The sequence below is a fragment of the Protopterus annectens genome, chromosome 2.part1 (genome assembly GCF_019279795.1).
Source record: "Protopterus annectens isolate FY-2018-M chromosome 2.part1, PAN1.0, whole genome shotgun sequence".
NCBI lineage: Eukaryota > Metazoa > Chordata > Ceratodontiformes > Protopteridae > Protopterus > Protopterus annectens.
In genome coordinates this window covers 663,829,627-663,842,277 of record NC_056729.1, presented here as the reverse complement: position 1 = coordinate 663,842,277, position 12,651 = coordinate 663,829,627, and the positions used below count along the sequence as shown (strand labels likewise).

Sequence of the window (12,651 nt, the reverse complement as noted above, 5' to 3'; positions counted from 1 at the left end):
TTCAGAAAAGATCAAAGAACAGAATACGGTGCTTCGGGCACATGCAGAAAGTAGAAGACAATCTGGTGAAGAAGATTTGGGACAGACAGGAAGACAAGAGGAAACAAGAATGTTCAAAGAGGTGAACGGATTGTGTGAAAGATGATCTGCAACAGTCAGGCCTGAGTGGTGAAGACAGGAGTGCAGTACTGAAATGAGAGACATGGCAACAGTTAACACGATATCCAGACCTCATGTCCAAAATGGGAAAATGATGATGATGTTTACATGAGTAATTTTATACCCAAGCAGACTCCAAAGAATTTTTCCTCAGGTAGACAGCAAACTTTGGAGACGTGATGGGAAGAATGAGGTAACTGGAACATATTTTCTGGGAGTGTAATGAGTTGGCAGATTTTAAAGATTCCCTGCAGACCACTCTGTCAGAGATACTGGGTGAGAAAACTGGTGCAACTAAGGACATTTTTTTTGAACTAGGATACTGAATCAGAATTGTCTACACATAGTAAGGCCTTGCTGAATCTAATTACGATGGCTGCCAAAAAAGCAATTAATAGAAAATGGAAATCAAAGTCTAAACCAACTTTACCATAATATAGTAACACAGATAAAACTGAATAAAAGGGAAGACTCCACGGGTTCAGAAGCTGAATGTTTACTGTACTGTGCAGTCCATTCAACTCAGCATAGCCTACGACCACAGTTAACAGCTAAAACAGCCAGAATATACACCAAAACTCACAGTGGCAATAAAATGTCTCCACAATACACCAAATACTTCAAGGTTAAGCACTTTCACCTAACAAAGTGTCAGGCGTCTTCAGAACAAATTGACAATATTCAAAGTCCCCTATTTAAATAAGAAGCAAATTCAAAGAAACCAATGAAATTTGTCTCAATTAACCCTGAACACAATTTTAAAAGAACATGCAGTAATTTCCATTTATCAATAGAAAACATATCTAAAATGCATACAAGACCATGTAAAAATACATATAAAATGTACATATAAATAACTTTGTGCTTTCAAAATGAACCGCCCCTTTTAAAATATTCAATATTTTAATGTTCTTATACCACACTGTTAAAGAGTGAATCATGTACGTTGTAACTAATACATTTATAATTTTGCTGATCTCAGCTTTAGAACACTACTAATGCTTATACAATCATTCAATCCAGGGGGCTTCCCAGGTTCCAACTTAATTTGCCAGTATAATTCTCTATATTGAAGTTTGGCTTGCCAATTACCCCCCTGGCATCAGTTACAACTTGCTCTATAACCATAAACTTGAACTTGTAGTTAGAGCATGTTTGTGAATGTTTGAAAAGTGCACTAGTTTCTTTTTCTTTGACAATGTCATATGTATGTTAGCACATTGTCCTTCTAAGATTCCTCTCCGTCTTTCCAATGTAAAAAGTACAACAGGATTCACACACTACCAAGTAAACTACCCCTAAAGTGTTACACGTGTAATATCCATTGCTTTTTACCCTATAATTCCTTGCTGTTAACACCGCCTCGTCTTTGTCTATAATGTACTTACACTGATTACACATCCCGCACAAGTACTCTTCTTATTTTTTCCTTTATTATATTTCATTTTTCCTTTTTCAAACCTTTCCTTTAAGTTGAAGTCCTTCCTTCTAATAAATTGGGGTATATCAGGTATCAAGTTTTTAATTTCATCCTGTATTTTCAAAATTCTCCAATGTTTTTTAATAATCCCCTCTACCTCAGAGGAAACATTAGAAAACGTGTGAATGAAGGCACTTTCATATTCCACCTGGGTGTAATTATGTTTTATTTGCGTTCCACCACCCTTCCCTAACAATGGGCAATATTTAACTTGTCTATCCTGGACAACTTCATCTGTCAACTCTTCTACCAAATTTATTGGATATTCCCTCTGGATAAAACTGAAATTAGAATCTTTAGAAAAGGGTAGAAGCAAATTACATAGGAAAAATGAGAATTGTGGGAACAATACCTGTAGAGGAGGAACAAGGTTTTAAGGAAGGCAGGATATGAATGAGGTATGCAACATCTGAATTACAGTGACTGGATAGATTATAACTGATGTATAAAATGTCAATATTTGTTTTCATTTATGTAAATGTATGATTGCCTAAGTCATACGTGAGGCTTTAATAAAGATGTTTCTTGTAAAAAAAAAAAAAAAAAAACTAGTTTATCATGAAACATGGCACAATCAAATGCAACTCTTTCACTAGACCTAAATGAAGCAAAGCCAACAATGTCCAAGTCAAGGAAAGGGAACTTAAAACCAGTGATTAAATTCTGAAAACTGTTTTTCCTTACAGTCTCAAAAGATTTAAGCAAACAGGAGATCTGCAGGAAGAAGAAAGGAAAGATTCAAGTAATTCATAATAGTGTACTCTCACATCAAAGTGTCTTATTCTTCATTAAGTTATCAGGAAATGTTTTACATACATACATAGATAATTCAATTCTTATATTAAGTAGGAAACTGTTCCCCTCGGAGTCTGCACAATGCAGCAAATAAAGCAACGTTCTGCAGCCTATCCTTGTATACAATGGGCATGTAAAACTCAAATCATTTTATCAATGCATCTTTCTAGGTCAGCAGAAATCTGTCAGATCTCATCTCTATCCGCCTTTAGAACTACCCGAATACCACAATGTTTCTAACTGTCTGTGTAGCAATGTGACAAAATGTAAATTCCATGTCCACATAAACTGCCAGATCATCAACCATGAATTCGACAGATGCTTGGACATTTCCTAAAAGATGCACAGAGCAGCAGACTGGTTACTAGACTAGATATTTGGTCTACTCTGATGCTGGGTGATATACTAGCAATCAAATACAGAAAGGCAAGTGTGATCCTTCAGGAATTGTACCATGGCCCTCTCCTTTTAGGATTGTTTGCCCATGTCAAGTCAAGTAGAGGTGTACGGGTGGAGTAAGTATAAAGATGACAGCGGCCTAGGTTACTCTGTGACTTGTAATGAAAATGGGGTTATCCTTCAGAGACGTTTCAATTGTATGCAGTTCTAACGTTGACAAATACCAGCGACTGTCACTATGCCTGTAGTCTAGTAACCACCATGATATTCAGCCTACTGCGTACAGGATTCTAATCAGGTCACTGAGTATAACCAGCTTGCTACATGTGAGAAATGGATTTCAAGAAATTCACTTCCACACTAAAGATCAAGAGATGACTTCATTGGAATCCATTTTGAGAATACATAAATTTAAGTTACAACTCAAAACCTGATCACCTGATCACAATACATGGGGCACTTTAGCCATCCTGATTTATTAGTTGGATGGAAATTATCTAACGGCTTTAACAGATGCAACACACCTTATATGTTAAAGCAAAGCAAATCCCAGAAGCAAAATATACTCTAATTGATTGACCTAAAAGCTGCCACACTTCTGGTGTGCTAATAGCTTTTAAAGTTGTCAACAACCTTCCAGTTTACTTCTTTGGCAGCTGCTGTGTGTGGGCATGTGCATATAGGTTTATATGCAAACACCTCCCTGTAACAACTTTGTTATAGGAATGTGCTTAAAAATTAATCTCACTGTAGTAAGCTTGTTTTTTTCTTTTTTTCAAAGCACAATCATAATGTTCCATATATTACATAAATTTAAGTTTTGTACTCACCCATAGCTATGCATCTGTGTTGTCCATTTTCATTTGTTGCAGACATAATGAGCACCAGAAAAGCAGTTTTTCAGGATAAGAATTTTAAATCAGATTGAACTGATAGTTCAAATTGTCTCTCAGTTAACCCTTGAAGTACGATTGTCAAATCCAATGGAAGGGGGGGTCTAAGCAAGAAAGCGCCTTTGAGAAATGCCTTGCACAATTTTAAAGATGCTAATGAGAGAGCATTTTCACCTGAGTGAAAATCAGATATGGCTGCCAACTGTACTTTGACAGTAGGAAAATCTAGCTGCTCCTTGAAAAATTGATGCTAAAAACTCTAGGACAGCAGAAGTAGGAACAGTGAAGGGGTCCAATTCTCTCTGTAGAGCCCAAATGGGAAATCTCTTCCATTTACTTTTATATATCTTCTTTGTAGAGGCCTTGTGGGAAGACGGACGTATCTGTTGGACCAGGGGGAAAAAGCTGGGCCTATCAGTGGAAATGGAGAAATCATGCAGTCATCCAGAAAGCAATAATGTCTAGGTGGTCCATCCTAAAGGATAAGAGGGAAGGCCGAACTGGAGTCCAGTATCCAAGCTGGATAGTGAAGGTGAGACCAAAGGAAGTGGAATCACATGTGATGAGGCCAAAAAGGGGCAATGAGGATAAACCATGTTCTTCAACCATGGTGCCTTGTTTAAGGATCAGGGAATAAGCGAAAAGGATACCAAAGGGCCAAATGTGGACTACAGCATCTTTCCATGACTTCCCCGAAGGAGAGATTAGGGCAAAGAACCTGCTGAACTTGTGGGGAGATGCAGAAATTGCAGCAAGGTTGGCCCATGACAGAAAATCCTCTGACAGAGACCACTAGTGAGGCATCAGAATAGTACTGTCGAGTTCGCCTGCTAGCATGCCGGATTTTCCCAGTATGTCTGCTACCATAAGAAAGTGGCTGGAAAAGCTTGCTCACTGCCATAATTTCATTGCCTCTCAATAAAGGGGATAAGATCACCCCTCCATTTGTTATGTACGAAACCAAAGACATGTTGGTTATCGCAACTGTCCCAAGAGGAAGGGCACCCGAAGGGCCTGCAATGCTAGGAGAACCGCTCTCATCTGTAGGACTTTGATGTGCGAATTGATGTCTTCTGGGGACCATGCATCTTAGTCTGTCCCAAGAGATGTCCCCCCAAACCCCAGTTGGGAGGTGTCCATGGTTACCGTGGCTACTGGGGGCAGAATTACAAGAGGGCGGTCTTGGAAAACTTTGTTTGAATGAATCCACCAACGTAGATGGTCTCTGCATACTTGATGTGGTGGCAGACAGGCTATCTGACTGCGTTCAACTGAGCACCTATGAACTTCAGTCTCTGAACAGACTGGAGATGAGACTTCCAGATGCTGACTGAGATGCCTAGAGATTGACATAACAGGAGCAACAGTCCCTGGGTTTCTCTAGGTGATGCTTGGTTGGGGTGGTGCGGAGCCAGTCATCTACGTATAGAAACACTCAGAATCCCATCAGTCTCAACTGAGCTGGTACCACTGCCATATATCTGGTAAACACCCTGGGGGCTGTAGTGAGACCAAAGGGCAGGGCAGAAATCTTCGGTATCATCTGTTCATCTTGATGGACTGAACCGTGAACATTCGGAACTTCACTTCTTCACAAACTGATTTTGTTTATTTATATCCAGAAATGGAATCGGATCGGTGATTTTCTTTGGCACCAGTAAGTTCCAAATCCTTTCTGATTTGATGGGACCTCCATGACTTGTCTAGCAGCTTTTGAATTTCTTGAACCACTACCTCCCTCTGACTGGGTGGGACATCAGGGAGTCTGTTGGTTGGGGGAATCAGGGAAAATGGTGTAAAATAACATCTGGATATGATTTTTAGCACCCAAGAATCTTTTGTTATTTACTGATGCTCAGCCATCTGGGTGCAGACAAGTGTCCCTGACTGCCTCCAGAGGTGGGTATTCAGGCAGCCTTTCAAGAACACTAAAAGGATTTATCCAAATAGGAATCTCAGAAACCCTGGTTCTGCTGGCCTCTCCCCCTGGTTCTGCAGGCCTCTCCTGGTGTGAGGATGGCATCTTCCATTTGAACTCCACTCTCTGTCACTGGGGGAGATATCCCCATGTGAATCATGGAAAGGACCCTGGGACTTACAGAACCACATTTCCTTGCCTCCTCTTTGATTTCTAGAAAAGAGTGGTAGAAGTGTATCCCTATGGCAGACAGGGTCTTCCCACCCTGTTCACGCCGGGAAAGCATTTCTTTTACAGTAGGGCCAAACAAGGATGTTCCATCAAAGAGAGCATTGAGCCGCCCATAAGGTACCCTCCATAGCATGGGAAATTAACCTCATGGACACATTAGAGATCTGATGGAAATGCAGATGGGATAACCCCCATCTGAATCTGTCCTATGAGGTACTACTTCATTATCCTACCCAATTCAGCTTCTGAAAGGCTCCTGGAGGACCGGGTGGAGGAACTGGTGGACTGTGACCCAAGACTCCTCAGGGTCTCATGAAGTATGGGAGAATGGAGCAGAGGAGAAACAGGCTCTGCAGAGAACCCTGGGGAATGGGTTATTAGAGGCTTACTTAGAGAAGCTGTTGGGTCGGAGGACATGGGATCTGATTTATTTTGAATCTTAGGAGGAGGAGGAGACTCCAAGCTGGAGTAGACATTGGAGAGCAGGTTGGAAACTATTTCCATGATTCCTTCACCTCCGAAGAGGCTTTAGATGACTTGGTTGGGATTTGAGCCCTAGAGTAGGTGATAATGAAGAAGGTGGTAGCAAGCTCTTTAAAACGAACTTATTCCAACGGTCATTAAGGGCCCTGAAATTAAAAGCATTCTGTGTTTAAGTGAAATGCTCCTAGGACGTAGACACTCCCCCTGCAGGCAGAGTTAGGGATCTTGTACCCACAGGAAGTGCATTTCTTAAAGCCTGTCAGTTTTTCAAACATGTCTAAAGAAAGGGAATTTTTATTTATTTTTTTAAATAGGCTACCAACAATGGTAGGGTAACAGAACACCCTCTAGAGGGTAGATAAAAAGGAAGTGAGAGAAAAGGAGTAAAAGTACCAACAATGGTACTGATGGCTATCTTAAGACCGAAGAAAAAAGTGAAAAACTACCCCCAAAATACTTAAACTTGAAAAACTAGGGAAGTGGGTGATGGAGAAAAAGGAAGTTTAAGAGAAAAAAACTGTAAATTTGGAGTCTGAGAAGGATCCATGTCTGTAGTGATTTGGTGGCAAACAAAATCTAAGGTATAGCAGATTGACTGGGGCATTATGGGTAGATGGAGAAGCTCAAGAGTTGGATCAGAGAGTCTTTTAAATGCAGCCAAGTCAGATCAGAGGACAAATCAGACACCCAATAGTTGAGGAACAAATGAAAACGGCATCAGCTTTCCATCTCATGACAGTAAAAGCTACTGATAATGCCAGTGTGTATCGATGTATCAAATGTTTTAGAAAAATCAAGATTTACAGTATTAGTGAGGAAGCTTTCAGCCAGTTCAAAGGTTGTTGTTCTATCTTTCGGCTTTTCCTGGTTAGGGGTCGCCACAGCGGAACTCCGGTCCGCTAATGATTGTCAGTAGATTTTTACGTACCGAGTTGCCAGCCCTGACGCACAACCTCCAATGAAGGTACGCCCATTCACGCATGTCTCCACACAGAAGACGCTTTAGCTGAGAATCGAACAGGACAACGTCTTACTGTGAGGTGACAATGCTACCGCAGCACCACCACTGCAGCACTTCAGCCAGTTCAAAGGTAATGTCTTCAAAAAAAAAAAAAAAAAGAAAATACATTAGGTTAAGTAAACAAGATGTGTTCCTTACAAAGAGGTACCAACGCATATCTAGTTAAACTCTTCAAGGTCCATATAAAAATCTGTAACAAAAACTTTTTTTTTTCCTATATATCACAAACATACACATTCCACATGGTCAAGGGTATTCTGGCAATAACAAGAAAGATTTGCCAAAAACAGTACCTTAAACTTACAAATAGACACTGGCAAAACAGCTTGAACAATGAAGTCACCTCAGAGCACTATTACTAACTGTATGATCCTAAATCTGAAATGATCATTAATTCTGCTTTCTGCCACCAATCGTCATTTGACCTTCAGTGGAAATGTTCATGCAATATGCACACTAATACCCACCATGTACCTAATCAGCTATCCTGTACAACTAGCAACGATAAGCAGAAAACATTACGGTTGAAGAGAAATACTTGCAGTGTTAGTATCAAATTATTCAAAATTCATAGTAGACTAGGTCTTGAAAAGGACAAACTAGTAAGGAAAGGAAAAAGTTATCAAAATATACTTACTTAAAAAACAGGTTGAAACCAAAGAGAGTACACATTATTGCTAGGTAACCAACAATACCCACAGCATAACTCAGTTTGTAGATTAACAGGAACCACTTATAAACCAACCTGCAGAAGAAAAATGAAAGGAGCAAAACTGCATTAAATTTTAAACAAGCTGACAACTGAAGAATTCTAAAAAATCAACATGCATAAATATGCTGTATCGTAGGTAGAGACAGCTGATGCTTTTGAGATGTCTGAAATACTGTTTATAGAGGTTCTTCCTTCCACACATTTAAAAAAGCGACAGCATGTGCAGCTTACATTTTTTGAATATATTAAAACATAACATTTCAAACTGTGACATGCTAAATGCAATTTCAGAGAAAAACATTGACTGAACTGTAGTCTCTGAAAAATACCACAATTTGGGGAATTACATTCCCTCACCCACGCCATGATCTAGTGAATCTGGAGATGAACGCAGAGCCAGTGGAGGTAAGAAGCCTTCCCTGGCGTGGAGGAACAGAGGTTTAAGCTCTGTAACTCCAGCAAACTATTTTATTCATATTGTGCACATTAGTCACTAAATATTGTGCTGGCTAGTGTGCTTTACTGCACTGAAACACTTCTTGGTGAAGATCTTTACATTTTTCACCCACAATCAAAACTTAAGTAAAACAGTAAAAAGGCAAGTTGAAAAAACAGATGAAATGCAGTGCTGAGGGTTCTTATTATCCCTTTAGAAACCATCTGTTTCTCTCTCCTTTTGCTATGAAGATTAGTGATTCTTACTTAAAATCTTGGTCATGACTCCCGGTGGTTTTCTGATCATAACGGTTACTTCTAACCGACTTCTATTGCACTACATACTGAAGTATGCACATATGAACTAACATAATCCACTAAGAATAACTTACTGTGCTCTGTCCCTAGTTATGTAGCAGAACTTTGCTTAAACATGTTTGCATATTGTCAATACTGTTTTCATGTACTTTCACCCTGATTTGTGAGTTTTTTTGATGTGCCTTTGAACTTTGTGGAGGCTGTCAATGGCTCAATTGATTCTTTCCACAGAAACTACAGCTGTGCAAAATCTTACCATAACAGTAAAATGTCCTTGTGTTCACTGTGGCAGTATTCTTTATCTTAAGGGATCTCCTGCCAAGGAAAGCCCAATGTCTGGCCAATATACCAAAGCCTTTATTACTTAGATGTCGTATGTCTACCATATATTCCCCTGCCCAAGGCATATGGCATAAAGATGACGTATAGATGCACACACTCAGAACTGAAAAAGCCCCAGGAAGAACAGAATGCCCTTATGGACAAGGAGAACATGTGCATTAAAAAGGAGACGATGATGAAGGACCCCTAGGCCAGAGGAGGGTGAGAAAACTACAAGGCAAGAGTTAAAAATAAGAGGTGGTGGATGGGAGGGAATGAATACTGCACCACTGAACAGCAGGAAATTTACTGCTATGGCAAGATTTTACACAACTGTACTATATCCTTCCATTTCACTGTTGTAGTACTCTTTACTTAAACTTGTAAACCACAAAAACGAGCAACTTAAACCAAAAAAGACAGAACTAAGTAGGACCGCTGTAAGTACAATTTTTTTTAAGTGCTTTTGTCCTTGTATCTGCCATGGCTTAGTGGTAACTCACTTTGACTATAGTGTGCAGGGTCCGAGGTTTGCAACTTGGGAATGCAGATTATTTCCCCGGTGATCACTTCTGTGGCTCTGCTTGACAGCGGCACAGGAAATTAACTTTCTTGGGTTGGCATAAGCCAGGGAACTTTGTTGACTAGGCTTACTTGGGCCGATAGCCTATTACCTACCTATGAACCTATAAATATGCGAGACTTCTTCAGAATAAAAAACAATTACAGGCAACCACTTTATATGCTCTCCCTAAGCCATTTGATTAACTAATAAAACCATTTACATTAAATTAAAACATTAACAAACTCTACATAAAAAGTGCCAGCTGTACATACAACTGCAAACCACACATGTACGTATAAAAAAAACCTTCTAAAAGTATTTTTTACATTTTTGAATTAGCTTTCAGTTTTAAAATGCTGTTAACAGAAAACTGGTCATTTAACCCCTGGGGGAGCCGCAGCATTTTATCGAAGTTGCCATTGTAGTTATTTTCATTCCAAAAACTCATTCATAGAGCCACCCCTCTGTCAAAGATCAACATGGTCAATTATAAATTTAAATGAATGCTGTTTAAGAATCTCAAGGTCTCTAGCAAGAGCATTATTATGGTCTCTCTTTTTTATACTATATTTATGTTGGAACATTCTAGTTATAAAACTCCTTATCGTTTTCCCACATAAAAAGCTGAATACTGACAGTGCTAAGTAAACTATCCCCTTGGTGTTGCAGCTGTATTTCCTTTTTAACCAAATAGGTCCATAGTTGTAAAGCACCACAGAATATGCTCCTAAAATATATATGCATTCTGTACTTGTTCCACATTTTAACACTCTACCATCATAGTTTGTAACACTATACCTTCCCTACCATGCTTAATAAATTGTACTTTCAGCATTCCTAGTCTCTGTTCTGTCTTCAAGAGGAAGCCTGGGAAGAAGGCGGCACAGAAAGTACAGTTGTGTACACTTACCATAAATTTAGATGTTTGAGTGTATTCACTGTTGCAGTAATCACATTTGGGTTATCCCTGCCAGGGTAGCCCTCAGCCGACTCGAATACCAGTGGCTTAGTATTTCTGTGTCAGTTGCTGTCACTTCAGGACAGACATCAGGTCATCAGTAGTATAAAATAAGGCAGCCGATGCCATTACATCAGTTTTTCTTGCCCTAACCTATCAGGAGCCCCCAAGTGGGAGCCAGGTTCTGGTGGAAGAACCCCACCAGTAGAAAGTAAATACCAAAATGTCCCTTGTAAGGAGAGAGAAGAAAGAAGAGGGGGATGGAGGGAGGGAAACCAGGACTGCAACAGTGAATACACTTGAACATCTACATTTATGACAAGTGTACACAACTGTACTATGTTATTCGTGTTTCACTGTTGCAGTCATCACATTTGGGTTGATTCCGAAAGCTGAGGAAAAGGGTGGAGGCAGTCAAGGAGACTAGGGGCTGGCTAGGATGCCCTGCAAGACTGCAGAGGCAAACCCTGCCCTGGACTTAGAGAAGATAGGCAGGTGGTAATGGTGTGAACAGATGTCCAGGTGGCAGCCTCCAGGATGCCCCTGGTGGGGAATCCTCTGAGGAAAGCTGCAGAGATGGAGGCTGCTTTGGTGGCGTGAGTCCTGACCCCCTTGGGGGGAGGCTTTCTGCATTGCTTGCAGCAGAAATGGATGCATTGTGCTATCCATTTGGAAATTGTTTGGAGATGGCTTTCCCTCTGTCCCTGCAGCAAAGCTAACCAGCAACTGATCAGACTTTCTGAAGGATTTAGTCCTGTCTAGATAGAATCCGAGCTGTCTGTGCACATCTGGAGTGTGCAGATCCTTTCCCCCTTGTTCTGTGGGTTAGGGGAAAAGGTGGGTAAATGAATGGATTGGTTGACAGCCACACTAGACACCACTTTGGGCATGAAGGATGGGTTAGTCCTGAGGGAAACCCTGTCAGCATGGAAGATGATGAAGGGCTCCACAGCCATGAGTGCCTGTAGCTTGGAGACCCTTCTGGCTGAAGTGATGGCCAGAAGGAAAACTGTCTTCCAGGAGAGAAATTTTAGCTCTGCTGAAAATGCTGATTCGAAGGGGGCAGGGTGACCTTTTCCAACAGAAAGTTAAGATCTCAAAGCTGGGATTGGTGCTCTTCTGGGTGGCCTCAAGTTGCTAGCCCCTCTTAGGAATTGTTTGATCAGAGGGTGCGAGAAAAGGGCTACTCAGTGGGGAAATGAGCAGAGATAGCAGAGGCATGAATTTTAATAGAGGAAAAAGAGAGACCACTGTATAGCAGGTCAGCTAAGTAATCCAGGATGAGAGGGAAGGAGGGCTGTGCCTTATCAGCTCCCTTAGCCCGAATCCAGGTGCAGAACCTTTTCCATTTGTCAGCATAAGACTTTCTAGTGCTAGGGTGTCTGGCCTCATGTATAACATCTAGAACCTGTTTACTGAGGTTGGCAGATTGATTAGTGGTTAGGGAATAAGCCAAGCTGCCAAATTGGGGCTGCATGAATTCTCCTTCCCTCTAGGTCAGGAGGGTTGGGGTCTGAGTGAGATGCCATGGTGGCAGTGGGGAAAGGCTGTGCAGCAGTGGATACCAGTGGTGGCGAGGCCTATCTGAAGCAATAAGAATTGGCTTTTCCTCACTTATTTTGAGCAGTACCCTGGGGATGAGAGGTAGTGGAGGAAAGGTATAGACTGATAGATTGACCCAGGGGAAGGACAGGGCATCCACTTTCCAAGCCATGCAGTGATGCTCCCTGGTGCAGAACTTGCTGAGCTGATGGTTGGTGTGTGAGGTAAAGAGGTCGATCTTCTGGGTGCTCCATTTCTGAGTTATTACTGTGAAGGGTCTTTTGTCTAGCTGCCACTCGTGTGGATCCAGAAGATTTCTGCTTAAGTGGTCTGCCAGAGAATTTAGAGAACCTGCAGGAATTGTGCGAATAGGTGGAGTTGCATGACAGAGGCTGTGTGCCAAAGGGTCAAGGCCAGCCTG

At 41.0% G+C, this 12,651-nt stretch overlaps 1 protein-coding gene across 2 annotated transcripts in view; it reads right to left on the bottom strand.

Moving 5' to 3' along the window:
* The window catches only part of RNF175 (ring finger protein 175), a 683,731-nt gene that overhangs the window by 129,929 nt on the left and 541,151 nt on the right, over positions 1 to 12,651 (bottom strand). For both annotated transcript variants that reach the window (XM_044062404.1, XM_044062405.1), the window contains one exon: positions 8,017 to 8,124. In XM_044062404.1, the coding sequence (XP_043918339.1) occupies positions 8,017 to 8,124 (108 nt within the window). The remainder of the gene's footprint in view (positions 1 to 8,016; positions 8,125 to 12,651) is intronic.